Genomic DNA, 17,699 nt, shown 5'->3' with positions numbered 1-17,699 from the left:
CTGAAGAGAGGATGGGAGCTATCTGCTAAGATACACCTCGCTTTCTTCCTCTTCCTTTCTATACAGAGTTGGGTCAAGGGTTTTTGTGGCTTGCCAACTGTTTAACTTGCCAGTGTCACAATCGTGGGGGGTTTGTTCTTGGATGTACAGTTGAGGTGACCGTACCAGGCAGGAAGGTGAAAAGTTAAAACACTGTCAATCATAGTTTTGTACACTAATTCTAAAATCTGCTGACTAACACCGAGGCCACTGAGTTTCCTAAGTAGATAATTTATCCAGTCGTATGCTCAGTACTTCTCAAACAAATGTAATACTTAAAACACTACTGCATTAACAGAGCAGATGCACGACTTGTCTGTGCACAAAACTGAGAGTTTGTAAACAGATGTTGTGATTAACGCTGCCCCCTAGTGGTCAACCAAACGTTAGTGGACCAAAAGGTCACTAGTTGGCAAGATTTCATTGGTTGCTTAGTCTCAGAAGAAAAAGAAACTCTTTTAGGAGCTGCGCCTTGTCAAAATAAATCAAAACCTTTGAATTTAATTGAAAGGACAGACACAGGAAGTGTCCACGCTCAGCAGTCAGACAGTAGTCAGGTTAATTTCCAGGGCTGGTACCTGTGGTTATTCCACAGGCTAGTTAATAACATGTCGGGCAGGAAATCCAAAGTGTGGGATCATTTTGAGAAGGTGAAGGACGAACCCAAGGTGATATGTAAACTCATCTTCATTGGTCGACTACAAACATGACGTATCATCTGAAACATGGAAGTAGCTACATGCCCATTAGCCCACAGCGTCATTAACAGGCGGCTCGCTCAGTGTGTGACGTGCACTTGTAGATAAAATATAGGCCTATATTAATGAAGGGTCATTAGTACGGTTTTGTATTTCCCTGTAATGTAGCACAGTGTTAACAATGTTACTGATACTATTCCTTCTCACACCTTCAACTCAAACCACTGTGTTGCCCCGCACAAAACATATAATTTAATAATTAAATTAATATTGTAAACATGCAGGCGACAACTCGACTAATGACCCTAAATGATGACTACTTGTCGGCTGGGAAAATTCTTAGTCGGGGGGCAGCTGGAGTTGTGATATAGTTTTGCTGTTGTTAAACGTGGACCCCTATGTCTTCAGTTCATCATGAATGTTTGCTTTTTTAGGATTCTTAAATCACTGCGGAGGAATGTGAGAAAAACAAGGTTTTCTATTTGAATTAATTGTAACACAGGGTGAGTAACTGACATACAAATGATCATATGGGGAGTGAAGTATTCCTTTAACGAACTTGGCTAAATGGCAGCTGATGATTCGTACAGAGCCTATGAAAGTTTATGTTACCAACTGACAGAAATCTATATTACTTTGCTGATATTTTAAATATAGGCCTGTATGAAAAAAATCATTTTTAATCTTTACTCAAAAAGTACTTAATAAGCAGCAGTTTTTTGTGTACGAGTGAGATAATACGACAAAGCATCTGGAGATACAGCACCTCGCACAACAAGTGATAAATATTTCACTTCAAATCAGTAAACAAGGCTGTCCTTGGTTATGATGTCCCATTTGGCAAAAAAGTGCGGCCTTGATTCCTCTCATCTTATCCCTGAATCTCTCTTACATCATAAATGAATGCAGTTTAGTAGTGAGGAAGCGACGGAGGCAAGGATGCATAATTTGAGGAAAACACTGAAACTCCACAGAGACGTATTACCCTTTTTACAGCCTACTTCCTCATTCATAACGGCTGTTCAGGCTTCTGATTGGCACATGTCCCTGTGGTCAGATTACCCCAGCAGGAGATGTGGTAAATTGGGACTCTCTCAACAGGAAATGATGCAAAGGTAGACTCATATTACTTCCTCTGCTCTCACATCTGACCTGCCTTCATTTATATGGACATTTATATTCGTGTTAGAACACAAGGAACTGTGACATTTCCTCTTTCAGATGTTGCCACATATTTGATTGTCCTCGTTGTCCTCGAAACCAGATGCATTTTATTGCATAGTTTCAGTATTTTACAGAGAACATTCAGCTTTTTTATGATGAGCTTTATTCAACCTTGGCAAGAGTTTTCGTGCACCATTAAACTCCTGGCTGTATATTATGGCTATTGAGTTTTATTCTTTCTTTACAAAATGATTTTAAAGTTTTGACATTAAATTGGTCCAGTTCGTACATTTTGTGTTCTTACATAAGAAAAATCACATTAGTGTTCAGTGTTTTTAAACTAAAATGTAGTATCTCAGACACCACTGTTTTTATGTTTTTTAAATATGTGAGGATGATGCATTTTGCTTCTTGGGTATTTAGATCTGCAGCCATGCTATCAGCTCTGTAAGGCTGGACCTAGGTACACCTGTGCTTTGAGCTAAATACTACATCAGCATGCTAACATGCTCACTCTCATGTTCACCATCTTGGTTTTGCATTTGCTAGTCAGCCCAAACACAACACAGCTGAGACTGATGGGGCTGATGACTTGCAGGTATTAAGTCATTAATCAACGTATTGGACACATTTAAATTTTAAAGGGGGGTGATGGCCCTAGATGCAAACTCATTAATCTCTATAATATCCATTTGTAGTGTGAATAATATTGACCAATCATGTTTGATGGGCAGGTAGATAGTCCATGTGGAGAGGCAGAACATGTTCGCTGAAATGCAATCTCGGCATCCCTCAGCTATCATCTGAAGACAGTTAATCTTTTTATGAGCCTTTTTAATTTACATTTTTCATGTCTGTTTGTAGAGATCAGGGCAGTGCATGGAAGAGGAGGTCTTGGCCTGGATATCCACTGGCTACACTGGTTTCCCTGAAATATTGGCAGTGGTCCCTAAAGGCTTATCGTCTTCAGACCCCATTAGACCATTACCCGATGGGTCCTGGGATTGAGAACTCACCATAGTTAAGAAAGGCACTCTTGCGCTTCAGCCAAAAAAACTGGATCGGTGCTCACAGCACAGGACAAAATAGTAGACACTAAATCAAGTGGGCCACTTCAAAAAATGACTGAACCCAAATGAAAGGAGGCTGGAGCACTCGATAAAATTGCAGAGCTTTTAATCGAATTTCTTCAGAGTTTGACTCTGAAGACTGACATTTCGACGCTACTGCGTCTTCTTCAGAGTTTCAAAACGTCAGTCTGTTTGCACCTTATTAAAAGCTCTGCAATTTTATTGAGTGCTCCAGCCTCCTTTCATTTGGGTTCAGTCATTTTTTGAAGTGGCCCACTTGATTTAGTGTCAACTCACCATAGTTATTATAGTCAGTCCAGTGGGGAACGTGAACGTGCATGTTAATCTATCCAGCAGTTGTTCAGATGTTTCAGTTCACGCTGACTCCAAAAAGTCGACAACATGATGTTGCTAGATGAAAAGTCAGGGGATCACCAAAGTCAGAAGAATTCATCCTCTGTGGACCATGACTGTCACTTCAAAAATTGTCTTTCACTATTTCTAGCTATTCTTAGAGCTATGCCGCTAGCAGGGCTAAGGCCCTGATCAGACAGAGCACATTTTGCATCTTGCTGTCTGTCTTTTTTTAAATTGTTGCTAGGCGACCACCGAATCCCTTGGCCTTGACTTAACCACAATTTTGCTGTAAAGTAAACTCACAGAATTGTACCATAAAATCTGCATAAAAATGGACAGGTGGAGGGCACTTGGGGACTGGACGCAGGGGAACGGAAATCATAAAGAGGAGAGATCACAAAAAAGTACCATCAACTGGTAGAGGAGCTACGCCGAGATGGCGGTTGATTAGAGGCTTGTTTTAGGATGAGTTGAGGACAGTTCACCAATCTGCTGTCAGTGGTGGGGTCTAATTAGTGTTGGTAAAATGTTAGAAAGTAGTTGAGGCTACAGTTTGTTTAGATATGTCTTGCAGCTTGCCAAGTTGGTCGACGATAAAAGTGAGCTAATGTTAGCTTAACACTTAACGCTACCACTTGTTGTCTTCGCCACCACACAAGGTTAGTCTTTCTGTTTATTTGATTGGACAATAGGAAAGAACGCCAAGGCTGCGGGCTGCCTTTCTGCTCTGAGTTGAAGTTTTTTTTTTCAACTTGAGGCGTTTAAGGCACTTCTGTAAAAACCAGAGGCACACACAAGGCGTTCAGCAATGCAAAAGCAATTAGCAAAGTGCTTCACTCCCACTGAAAACAATTTCAAAAAGCTGTCCTCGTCTGCTAAAACACACTCTGTCTCATTACAGCCTAAGAATACACAGATTGGGTTTCGTAAGGACTTTAAGTAGACGTCACAAAAGGCATTGAATGGTCAGATTTTGATCTCCCGTCAAGGGGTAAAGTGTCCTGTTCACACCTGCAGCATTTCTGGGAGACAAAATGTTCACTGTTGTCTAATCTTTGTCCATCTTTGTCTTTTAGGAAGACAGTCAAACCAAAGATGGACCTCTTCTCCTCCCCCAGGGCCGAGGTATGTGTAGCAACATTTTTGAAGTTGTTGTTGCTTTGGTTACAATCTCCATGGCCACCCACAAAGTAACAACTTTTTTAGTCAAACAACCACGCAGAGTGCACTGCATCACCCCGAGAAATACCATGTGATCCTGTCAGCACCCTTGGCGTGACTGCCTCTCATGACAGTGCTCCTTCTCATAGCACTGCATTACTTTGAGACTCGGGACGCATGGAAACACACCAAAACAGAAACAACATACACAAACATATCGACCGATGTGACCAATCAATAAGGATGACTTCATTCGTCAAATTATTCTCCTCCCTCTTGTCTGTGACTCCGTTGACCTCATCAATAGTTCCCGCCTCGCTTCACTTCCTATTTTAATTTCTGTATCCATCTCTCTTTTCATATTAGCCTCCCTCTTCCTCCTCGCTTAATCTCCTCCTCCCTATTCCCTCCCTGCCCCACCTCTCCCCTTAAACAACCCATAAGTTTGTCCTCCTTTCTTTTTCCTCTCCCCTCCCTCTGTCTCTTTCCAAGGTTACAACCGTCTTTCAACCCTCTTTCCCCCTCCTCCTCTTCTCCTTCACATCCTCTTATTTTTATTCCTTTCACGCCCTCTAGCCTGACACCATAAAAAAAGAGTAGAGAAACAGTGTTTGTATTCTGTGGTCGGTTCAGAAGGTGTGTGTTTGTGAGGTTGTGTAGCTGGAGTTGTTCAGGTGCAGGTGTGCAGGAAGGGACTGCAGTTAGGTCAGAGGTTAAAGTGATAATGACCTGCCAATTACATTCTCCAAGGAGGCAAAAAATAGCTTTTATCCTTTAGACGATCAGCACAGTCCTGGACTGACCTTTAAACACACACACTCACGTTTCTACTTCTATACTTGTGGGGACCCTTACAGACACAATGCTTCCCAACACTGACTTTACCCATCACAAATAAATGCCTGACTCCAACGTTAGCCTGACCGTAAATCTAACCTTAATCCCAAAGTCAAAGGGCCCTATTTAAGCAATTTATAGTGCGTGGTGCAAGTGCATTTGGGACATGTCCAGCCACTTTTGCTCGTTAAATGGTGCATTATCTGGGCACAAAGTAAGGCACAAGGGGCAAAGAGGTTGTATTTAGTTCCTTAAATAATTAAGGGTTTTAGGCTAACATGAATTTAACCAATCAAAGTGTCATCTCCCATTCCCTAAAATCCCCAGCCGCACCTGCTGCACCACTATGTACATGGCGGATTCTGCAAATTGGAGAAGCGAGCGTAGTACAGTTAGAGCAGCAGTGTCACTGCAGCAAATTTCGTTGGGCATTTAAGCAGCAAAATAAGAACTGTAGTTATGAACTTGACAGAGGAAACAGAACTAAACTTATAGCTGCTGAAATACTCAATGAAGGTACGCTGCTTCTCGTGCAGAAATGTGCACAGCGTGTCTCTTAATGGGGAGTCGAACGGCAGCTCTGCTCTGCTCTCTGCTATGTTCACTTTTCAGAGAATCTAATCAATATTTTTCTTGTTAGTGATGTTTCATTTTACCTACTTGCAACACATCCGCACATCCCTGTATGTGTACACGCGTTTTAGGTGTTTCTTAATTTCTGTATAATGCACCCTTTGAATAGCAGAAAAAGAGTGCACCATTTTGACTTTTCACCAGGTTTGTGTCGATCAATGGTGCAGTCACTTTTTGCTGCCTCAAAACAGCAATACGGCAACAATGCTCCTGACCACATCTCATTTTAAGACCCACACACAAGTGGGTGCACAAATGGGTGCAAGTGCATTTGCTACTTACACAACATCGGCACTGGCTGTGCAACTGGCAGTTGAGCTGTGCACCACTGTGCGCCGGGTGTAAGACAGGACCCTAAATCTTCAAACAACCCTTTGAAGAAGTGAGAAGTGGCCAAAAATGTCCTCAAACTCCAGGTCTAAAAATGAAATTGGTCCTCACAAAGATAGAAGTATAAGAACACTTCATAAATGTCTATTTTTAAAATACACCAATAGTGCCTTGCAGAAACTGTGTGTAGTACTGTTTGTGTAGGAGTAATAATGTTGATAGTGCAGTCAGACTGATGGATGGCAGCCATTACTGTACTGTGGACCTTGGAAACTGAGATGGATGTTTATCACTGTTGTCTGATGTTTTGTAAACTAAACGCTTAATTGATTAACAAAATAATAAGAAGATTAAATTATCATGAAAAGTTATACTGTAGTGACAGACTTTTTCACTTGTTTTACTAAAATAGGTTTTGTGGATTCAGCTTTACATAGAAGTGGCTCGATAAGTTGAACATTTTCTTGCAGTGTGAGTGTTTGTGTGTTTGATGCACCTTTGCTCAGCTGTGTAAGTGACTGTGTCCACGCTGTATACAGCAACATGTCTGCAGGTGAAGTGTGTTGATGCAGCTCTTGAACTACGTGTGCTTTATTCCCCCTGCAAAAGTGTTTAACTTTTCCTAACCTTGCACTACACAGAAAAAGGTGCAGCTTTAGTCTCTCTCTCTCTCTCTCTCTCTCTCTCTCTCTCTCTCTCTCACACACACACACACACACACACACACACACACACACTCTGTACCTTTCTGCACACTGTAGTCTCTTCTCTCTTTCTCTCTCTCCAGCCAGCCTACTCAACATTTATTTTAGCTCTCGCTCTTTCTCTCTGAGCAAAACGAGTGCTTCTCTGTGTGTTTGTGCGTCCGGCAGTGTGTTTTTTTCAGTGCAGGGAAGTGGCTGTTAAACTACATCCAAACAATGATCAATGGCTGGTCTGAGCCTGATGGATAAGAGGAGAGCGCAGGCATTTGTCACAGTAGAGCTGGTGCAAAACTTTAGCGTTTACACTACAACACTTCACTCCACTCCGCTTAGTATTAGCTCAGGCTCAGCCCAAAGCAGCATAATAAGTAATTGTTGTCGGCTGTAGCACTACGAGCTTCACTCAAGGTCAATGGGATAGGCTGTTTTCGGTTAGCGTGAGTGTAACGATGCACAAGCAGGAGGGCTGGTTTTGTCTAATGTCACAAAAGTGGGGACAAAAAAGCAGGGATAGATAAAGGAGAGAAAAGAGGCTGAGAGTATGTCAGAGAGGGAAAAAGATAAAGAGCAAAAATGCAAGAAAAAAACCCATAAAATTAGAAAATTGAAAATCATGCAGGTCCCAATCGACCGAGACTCAGCCTTTCTTTTTGCAGAGAGCCATTAGAGCAGAAATTAGATCCTATTTTAGATAAATTTCCTTCAGCAAAAAAGCTGATATGCAGGTACGCTTATACTTAATCTCGCCAGGAAGAAATATGACCATAAAACTCAGATGTTCAATTTTAATCTGTATAATGAAGTGAAATATTGCAGTAGAGGGTCCATTGGTGCATGTGCATATGAGCCATTGTGATGAAATAACTTTTGATTTAACAGGTTTGATAGACAACTCACATTGTAGTTGCATTGCTTACTACCAGTTCACCTCCCTGAATATACTGTACATATATATATATATATATAAACACAGTGAATATAAAGGTTAAGATGACACATTGATATCACAGCAGGTTAAGTGTGTCTTTGTGTGTGCGCTCCCGGGTGAGTCACAGTGATGAAACCGCAGAGAATTACACCGAACTCTGCAGCTCCACTGAGCTTTTTAGCCTGTTTCAGCTCACTGTTTTAGTCTCACAGCGCATTAACTGTTTGGTAAACTCTCACCTCTCCCATTAGCCAAGAAGCTGTCTAAAGGAGAATGGCTCCGATAAACCCACTGCACCGTGCCTGCCAGGCACCTCACAGCAGACAGACAAAGATAGCGACTAGCTGGGGAACATGGTGGACCATTTAGCAGCTAAGGACCTAGATATTTTTTTCAGAGCCAAAAGAGGAGTAAATGTTGGAATGACATGCATCAGGTCCCCAGAAATATGACTTCATACAAAAGCTAATCCTGCTCAGTGTTTACTGAATGTTTCCTTACCACCATGTTAACCATAAACACTTGCTGAATGTGTCCGATAATGTGTTCAGGCTTTGTGTCCGTCAGCTCCTCGTGCTCCCAAGTTTTGAAATTAAATACGTTTTTGATTAATGCAGGATTTTGGATTTGCTACTGTCCAAACACACACTAGTTTCTCTGCATGACAGCTGAGAAGCAGAATTGACCCGGACAGATGTACATGCACAACCTCTGCAACCTGTTCTTGTTCTGATATGCATACACATGCGTATCCTCCTATAATCCTTCACTCCAGGCCTTCTAGGAAGTGGGCCATCTACTTAAAAAGAAATACACTTTCATTAAACGTCAGGGAGAGAAAAAAAACTCAATTCTCATCTCCACCTCCCTATTGCCAGACTAACGAGCTGAGGGTTTAACAAGCTCATTAAGGCGGGGTCGGCGCGAGTCTAATTGTACCGGATGATTGCTCCCGGGGCTGGCTGAACCCAAGGGTTGTGCGACTACATTTAGAGGCCAGCTCTTTACTAGGCACATGAAGTACACCAACACGAAGTCCCTATAGGAGACGGATCTAATTCTTTGCTTTGCATGGCTGGTCAAATTACAAAACTATCATTGAGGAGGCCATTGTATTTCACACATTATGTAAGACTGATTTGTACGGACTGTACAGCTGTGGCTGCATTGCATTCTGGTCTATCGATGCTGCTGTGTATAGTCTGGTTGTTTTGTCTGTGACAGATTTAATCCCATATGACTGGCGGGTAGTGTTACAAAAAAAAAAAATTGCTCTCTTTGTCAATCTGTCAAACACAACAGATCCTGACATCTTATGTCACACCCACTCCAAGAATGCAAACTAGCCCATCTTAAAGAGTTGAAGTGGCTCCTTGTTGACAGTAGAACTCAGCAGTTAAACAAGATGTTACAAGGTCTATATTCAGATTATTTTACTGGGTATTTTCAGTGTGTTCCGGACACTCATATCCTACAAGGGCCAGTCAATCTAAAGCACAGACTGTATATAAAGATGGATGACGTGCCTCCCTTTACCCCTGCTGTACAGAAGTGAAGCTAAAATATCCTGGATATCGCCACTGCCATCTTGCTCTGGTGACGTCATTCATAGCCAGAGTCTGCGCAGTAGTAATCTCTGCTGGTTTGGATTCTTTGAACTTATTTGACAGTTCACCCCTAAATCAAAAATGCATATTTTCCTCTTAACCTTTGTGCTATTTATCAATGTTGATTTTTTTAGTGTGAGTTGCAGAGTGTTGAAGATATCGGTCATAGTGATGTCGGCCTGCTCTTGAATATAATGGAACAAGATGGCACTCATCTTGCGCTGCTCAATGTACAATACATTTGAACGACTGCAGTGTCTCTTTCCAGAAATCATGACCTGTTCATTTAAGATAATCCACAGACCTTGTTGTGAGCAGTTTCATATAGGAACTATTTTCTTTCTACTGAACGACACCGCACAGAGAGAAGCGTGCATTGACATGTCATGCAAGGAGGACACCATTAATGATGCTCTGCCGAAAGCCCACTTCCTTCTGCGCGGTGATGCGGGTGTAGTTCAGTGGAAAGAACATAGTTCCTGCATGAAACTGCTCACAACAAAGTCTGTGGATTATCTTGAGTTATGGGTCATGAATTCTGGAAAGAGACATTGCTGTTACATTTTTCAAAAGTGCTTTTTTTTTTTAGCACTTTTGCACCACAAGCTGAGTGCCATCTAGTTGCATTATATTGGAGAGAAGGCAGACTTTGCTACGGCTGATATCTCCAACCCTCAGTAACTCACAATAAAATAATCTAGACTGATAAATAGCACAAAAGGTAAAAGAAAGAAAAATATATTTATGTTTGGTTTTGGGGTGAACTCTCCCTTTAAATGACATACACTCACACAATCAGCTCCTGTACTGCCCACAGCAGTGAGTTTTAATACTTTGCTCTTCAGGTCAACTACTTAATTAGTTGGCTAAACTGTTCGTAGACACAGAGGTGGACGGAGAGGAAAAAAGAACAAATTATAGGAAAGAAACGGACTGAAATAGATACAAAGGGAAAACGACAAGTCAAAGTAAAGGGATGAAGAGGTGGAACAATGATAGTGAGGAGAGATGAAAGGAGGTATAGAAGGAAGGGGAATTGCTTTGTCACATCATATTTGGTGTTTGTGTCGGAGATCGCAGCTTATCGCCTCCAACACATTTTCACATCATCTATAAATTACTGCCAGCGGCGGGTCAACGCTATAATAAAACAGCGTCTGGAATAATGCATTAAAAATAGCAGCCCCAAATTCAAAGAGTGTGTGTGTACGCATGCTGGCATTTGTGGAGTGTGTGTGTGTCCTCAGGGTCAGGATAATCTCAATGGATTGTTAATCCAGCCAGCTCCCTCACTCCCCAGCTTCATTAATCTGCCACCAGCCTCTGTCTCATTTTCTGCGGACACACACACGCACACACACTTTCACATGCAGTCATTCATTCTCGTACACACACACACACACACACACATTTGTACGTATACTTTAAAGGTATAATCCTTTAAATTTTCAACACATCAAACTCATAGCCATTCCGTCATTACTTGTCTCTCAGATTTAGGGTTGGGTGCCAATCTTGTTACATTTAAGGGTACTGATAGAATTACTTCAGCACTATCGAGTACTGATTCACGTTTAATCAACTGGTGCCAAATTCCAGTACCTGAGAGAACATCTGTGTGAGAGCTCGGCTCCACAAAAGAGCTCTGCTCCCAGCTGGTGACCTGCGATGATAGTTTTGCCGTCTTGTCTATTTTATTTTCTGTTTTATGTCAGAAATATCCTGCTGTCACTGCTGTGTGTCACTGAGTTTTTACGTAAATTACACAAACACACAGAGGTAGAGTGGGTCGTCCACCAATCGAAAGATCGGTGGTTTGATCCTCGGCTCCTCCAGTCCACATGAAGTATCCTTGGGCAAGATACTGAACCCAAGAACTGCTCCTGACGGCTGTGCCATTGGTGTGTGAGTGCATGTGAATGCTTACTAAAGACAGGTGGCACCATGTACGGTAGCCCCAGCCACCAATGTGTGAATATGTGTGTGAATGGGTGAATGTGACCCGTAGTGTAAACGTGCTTTGATTGGTTGGAAGACTAGAAAGGCGCTATACAAGTGCAGTCCGTTTTCCATTGACTTACCACATATTTGTCAGTTGTGTCTAAATAAGGAACGAGAGAGAGGAGCAGACAGATGGACAGATGGACAGACAGAGACAGATGTTGGGAGAAGTTTGCCCTCAGGGCTGTCTGCCAGAAAGCCCTTTCATGGTTAGGATTAGGAAAAAGATGGTTTGTTTAGGTACCAGTATAACTTCAAATGTGAACGGTACCCAACTTTACCCAATTGTTAAGAGCTGAGTCTACCCTTTCCCGTGCAGGATTCAAGCTGCGTATCCACACACAAAGGTCAGGTTGTATGCCTGATGTATTCTGAAGGGGAACTTCAGCTTTTGTCGACTGTCTTTTTTTTGTCAGAACAGTGTTTGATGCATTGTAAATGGATGTCCGAGTTGCTTTTGACATTTGTGAGTAGCTGTTCAAAGTGTGTTTGCTGCCGCCTGCAGTGGTTGACACACACCTGTATTATTGAAGAACACTTGCTGTTACACAGTATCAGTCTCGTAACCCACAGGCTGATGGTCTGATGATGATAAGCTCTGGGGGCCACGACCAGTTTGTTCAAGATGCCAATGTAGCCAGCAGATATTGCGCACCAATCATTTTGTCTAATCTCTTTAAACAGATATCTGAATATGGGTTCTGAGATTGCATCTTGACCGATTTGTTCCACCTCTCAATGTGGACTGTATACCTGCCACTCAAATATGATACTTCTTGGATTACAAACGGCAACAAGAACACTTCCAATACCTAAATATTGTCCGGTTTAGGGATGCACCGATCCAGCTTTTTCAGTTTTGAATACTGACCCCGATGCTGTGGCTGTGAGTATCAGACGATACCGATCCGATACCATGGTTGACCTAAAAAGCTATATACCTTTACATGTAGAACAGAAAAGACTAGAGGCATCATTGATGACTACACAGTTCTTTCCTAAGATAAAATGAAACAAGATGACACAGATGAATGCAATGATGAACTATTTATTTCTAACAAAAATAAACGATTGTGCAACAGCAGTTGAAATAGTGTGAAATACCTCCACACAGCAGATTCTCTCCTTTGCTCTTTGACATATGACGTAGCTCGCGTCACAAAAAGATCGCCTCAGGTATAGGTTGCATTTTCCGATACCCGATCCATCTATTTTGATGATACCTGGGCCGATATTCGATCCAGATATGGGATCCCTACTCCGGTCGCCTACAGATTCTGCATACATATGCCGATTTGTCTTTAAAGAGATCACTACACAACTAAATGCATCCGGACTGATTTTTTAAACATGCATTAATTCGTTTTTGGCCACCTGGGGCAGTGCAACAAGCTGTAACGTTTTTATAGCCAACATGTTAACAAACAGTTGCCTATTTACACATCCAGCAGAGACAGAGCACACAACGTGTTTGCATCTATCTAGTGAACGTAAGCCCAATATTCATTTTCCTTTGAGCTCCGTTTTGGTCTCAGTTACCCTCTGAGTGCTCTACGTTCACCAGATAGTGGTTAACTTTGTCTTATGTCATTGTGTGCTGGGAGGGTGGTGCACAGTACGTTTACCAGAGCTTTTTATGCTGAGAACTGCTGTGCTGCTTGCTGTGTTTGGAAACGGTGTTGATGGAAGTGACAAGGCTGAACCACACAGCAAAGCTGGCGGGTGTAAAACCAAAATAATGAGATAAATGTCTCTAAAACACTTCATAGAGCTGAGAGGAACTGTGGGAATCATGACTGTGTGTGGCTACTGTGAATGTTTAACACTATACATGATCATGAGCGAAGGTTGAGCAAGTTTATCTGTCTTATCTCTCTTCATTCATGGTACCAGAAAGCATTCACACAGTCACACAGTCACTCAGTCACTCACTGATTATCCTGCGAGGTTTATCACACAGAGTCTCTTGATACGACACCACCACATGAAAACCACAATGATCTATCAGCCCTCTGCAGCCCTGCACCTCGATTTAACTTTCACTTTTCTTATCTCCTCCTCCACCACCTCCTCCTCCGCCCCCTCCTCCTTCTCTTCCTCCTCCTCTTCTTCACCTCCCTCCCACTGCTTTAACCGCTCCTCGTTCTTTTTTTGGTCTCGCTGTACCTCTCCTGATTCTCCAACTCTCTTTTAGTTTCAGCGTCTCTAGCGATTTCTCTCCTACTGTGGTTGTAATCCTCGCCTCAATTTCTCAGTCCGATATAATCACTCTTCTTTTGCTTTTCTCTCTTTCTTTCGGTCTTTCTTTCTTTCTCTCTCTTTCTTGTCAGCATTGTATGTACGGCTCTCTCTGTATGCTTCAGTTGATATTGATAACACAAAAGCTGCTTACTTGTGTGTGTGTGTGTGTGTGTGGGTGAATACAGGCAGGAGCATGCAGGGTACAAGTGCTATTACAGTGAAGAGATTATTGTAGCTTTTGTGTGTGTGTGTGTGTGTGTGTGTGTGTGTGTGTGTTTGTAATAGGCTACTTTATCATCCGTCTGTTCGAGGAGTCTCTTTTGCAAAAGGACAGGAGCAGGTTTAAAGCATCGGTAATGACTCTACTGAGTTCTACTTTAAATGCAAATTCAACTTTGGCAGGCTTTTAGTCCAGACGCACTGATGCTAACCAGGACGGTCGAGCATCCAACGCCTCCCAATCACACGGTCGCACGCACACACACACGCCCTTGCATTGCAGCGAGGCAGCTCTTTGGCTGTACCACTTTTGCAAACTCCTTGTTACAGTACATGCTTTTTACTTCATCTCCCACAGACTCATTCACACACTTACACAGGTGCACAAAGGCAAAGCTATTACCAGCAGTACATTTTGCACATATGAACAAAAGTGCTGCATACGCTAAGTCAAGAGTGAGCAATAATTCATTAATCACTTAAGTCATTAATTAAACAAACATGCTTAACTCTTTACAGCTTCTCAGATGTATGAAATGGTTGCTTGCCCTGTTTTATATCATTTTAAACTTAACATATTTGGGTTTTGGGCTGCTGGTCGAGCCAAACGAGAAATTTGAGGATGTCACCGTGGGCGACTGTGATGGGCATTTTTCACAAAGTTTATAAAATAATCTACACATCCATTGATAATGAAAATAGCGGCCCTGACACGCACTTTCAAACACCTACATTTAATTCCCAAATACTATTAAAAACTGTAACAACTTGCAAAGACAGTTTCTGCTCCACACAAACACACAGAAAGAACAGCTGCTTAACTGAGCACATGAAGTGATTCTTCTCTAGCATCCCATCTTTCTCATTGTCTGGCTGTCATTCCCTCTCATTCACACACTCTCACACTCACATCTCACGGGATCGTTCCTTTGCGTTTCAGTTCTCTCCCCCACAAATCTTTACTTCGTCAAGTGGATAAATTCATCTTTGTCTTCTCTCCCTCATTAGCATGCACGTGCAAGCACACGGGTCTTCTCACGCTCCAAACTTCACTCCTTTTGTGCATCAATTCTCTAATTCGAAGTCTTAACTTTGTCAAACTAAAAATACACAGCATCTCTTCTCTCTCTCTCTCTATCTGCCTGCCTCGCCGTCTTTCTCTAACTTACACACTCACGTTACTCTCCATCAGCAAAAAGTGTCTTTTACCTGTCCGCTCTCACCGTCTCTTCTCTCTTTGTGTTGAATGTGTCCGTCTCCCTCCTCTCTCGTTCCTCTCTCCTCTCACTGACTTGTGTGTGTATGTGTGTGTGTGTGTGCGGCTTCTTCTCTGCGTGTGTGTATATGCGTGCGTGTCCCAGGTGATGTTTGACTTTCGCGGCAACAGCAAGGCGGAGTTGAACCTGAAGAAGGGAGATGTGATCTTCCTGCTGCAACGAGTCAACGCAGACTGGCTGGAGGTAAGAGAGAGAGAGAGAGAAAGAGAGAGTGTGAGAGGGAGGGGGGAGAGTAAGAGAAAAAGTGGGGGAGGGAGGGAAGGAGGGAGAGATGGAGAGAAAGAGTGGGAGAGTGGAAGGCAGTGAAAGACAGATGAGAGGGATGGGAAAGATATATAGAGGAGGTGGAGGGGGAGAGAAGATATAAGCCAAGAAGAGAGAGAAGGAGGCTTCTTTATTGGGATGGTGGAGGAGAGGAATAAGGAGAAAGAACGGAGGAGGGAAAAAAAGTGATGGACGAAGAGACCAAGTAATGGCAAGAGATGGAGAAAATGATAGGGAAGCAAAGAGGGATGAAAACAGATGGGAAAGAAAGGGAGAGGGACATCTTCTGATAAAGAGATGGGGAGAGAAAGAGGAGAGATGCAGAATGAAATACGAGAGAGATGGAGGGAAACAGAGAGATGGAAAGTGAGAGGATAAAGTAATAGAGGCTGAATGAAAGCAGAAACAGAAAGCATGAGGAGAATAAGGGGAGATCTTGTTGCTACCTGAATGAGTGGATGCACAACCACCTCCTCCTCCATGTCTACAGATTGCATATAAGGGTGTTTTCACATATAGTTCTCTTTAAACAAACCAAAGCCAGTCCTTTTAACGTGGACCAAGAAGTGGACCAACGGAAAAGGGACTCCATTCCTTTTATGCTCACATTGTCAATTGTCAATTTTTTTTAGAAGTGGCACTGCAGCATGGTTATGAAGCCCCCTCACTTTTAGATGAACTTAAAATTGAAGGAAAACCTTAGTGTTTCTGTGCTGTAGACTTTTGCTGTTTGATGTATTCTACATTCCACATCTGGAGAAAGCAGTATCTTCCGTGGACCAAACTACTCCTCATCCTGCATCCGTGCGCACATTACAGGCCAGTGTTTCATCTGTTTTTTCAAGCGTTCCAGTGCAATAGCTTGTGATCTAGAGGGCCAAATACAATGGCAGAGAGCAAAGCGAACCTTGAACGCTTTGTGTTCACACTGCACAGGTTAAGTGAACCTTCGCATGGACTTGAAGCGAACCGAACTCAGACTACCTCCTGGGATGGTCTGAGTACGCTTCACTTCAGATGGGTCTGAGTTTGCTTGGAATATGCACAAAAGTTGCAGAGTCACCGCTCAATGAAAACCCTTTAAGTATATGCACAAAGATAGTTGATTTCCAATTGACAGCTTTTGCGTCTGTGCGGCCACATGCATGAACACATCTGACGCCCACTGTAGTATAAACATAAACAGAAAGGTTATGGGGTTATAAAGATTGTCCCAGTGTAGGCTGGAAGAACTTGTACTGGTCTGCACCAAGCTGCAACCTCAAGAGCTATAAAATGAAGCTAAAAACTGCAGTTCTTTGAATGGCCACTTGAGGCTGGCTCCAGAAGCCAGTCAATCCCCATTAGAGCTTAGATTCTCTGCCCGAGCCCGAACACGATCCGGACCCATGGGCCGGCCCTCCCTTGACGGCGCCAGTGGCTGTGCACATGTGAGTTGTCGACGGTGACAACGTGTGTGTCGGCTTCATTGAGTGTACCAAGTGCAGCAAAACGACGGGGACCTCGAGACAAAGCTTGCCATGGAAAGAAAGACATGAGTCAGCCTTCAATGTCCACGTTTGTATCCTTAAAAAAAAATGTTGGGTTTAAACCGGGCTGTATTGATTACAGTTAAAGGGACTGGCCGGGCCGGGCCAGGCCAGGTTTGGACAGAACATGCTCGGGCTCGGGCTCTAATCCCCATAGTCCCTCATGTTAATATGCCCAACTTTACACCGGAAATAAACATGTTAACAGCCTCCTGTCTCTCCATATTGCTCCGTTAACTAGCTGCAGTGCTATACAACTGGTACGGCTAGCTAGTCATCGCAGGGTGAGTCATCAGACATTTGAAATCACTTTACTTGGTTTTACCTGAAAGAGAAAGGACAGGAGTTTTTATGTAAAAATACTCTGATACAGACTTTCTGACATGTTTGGCATATAATGAGATAATCGATTAACACAGGGACGCAGGATTTGAACTGTGAAAATATATTTTTCGTTTCATAGGAACTTTAATGTGTGCAAATCCCAGACAGGTCCCCAAATCTTGTAGAAATCCTTCCCAGAAGAGTGGAGGCTGAGCAGCAGATGAGTGCCAATGGTTTTGGGATGACATATCTAAAAAAAATCTCATGATGTATCCACATACTTTGTGTGGGTGTCCACATATTTTTGGCCATGGAG

At 42.7% G+C, this 17,699-nt stretch overlaps 2 protein-coding genes across 3 annotated transcripts in view; one reads left to right on the top strand and one right to left on the bottom strand.

Annotated features, from left to right (window-relative positions):
* The window catches only part of pvalb7 (parvalbumin 7), a 58,481-nt gene extending 43,130 nt beyond the window's left edge, over window positions 1-15,351 (bottom strand). The window contains exon 1 of one of the 2 annotated variants that reach the window (XM_049568975.1): window positions 15,199-15,351. The gene's annotated coding sequence lies outside the window, so the exon portion shown is untranslated. The remainder of the gene's footprint in view (window positions 1-15,198) is intronic. The other variant, XM_049568969.1, reaches the window with a different exon arrangement.
* Window positions 1-17,699, top strand: part of ncf4 (neutrophil cytosolic factor 4) — a 51,878-nt gene that overhangs the window by 20,863 nt on the left and 13,316 nt on the right. The window contains exons 6-7 of the mRNA XM_049568948.1: window positions 4,405-4,453; window positions 15,351-15,449. Coding sequence (XP_049424905.1) covers window positions 4,405-4,453; window positions 15,351-15,449 — 148 coding nt within the window. The remainder of the gene's footprint in view (window positions 1-4,404; window positions 4,454-15,350; window positions 15,450-17,699) is intronic.

This window comes from Epinephelus fuscoguttatus, linkage group LG3 (assembly GCF_011397635.1).
Source record: "Epinephelus fuscoguttatus linkage group LG3, E.fuscoguttatus.final_Chr_v1".
NCBI lineage: Eukaryota > Metazoa > Chordata > Actinopteri > Perciformes > Serranidae > Epinephelus > Epinephelus fuscoguttatus.
This window is presented reverse-complemented; position numbering and strand designations above follow the sequence as displayed.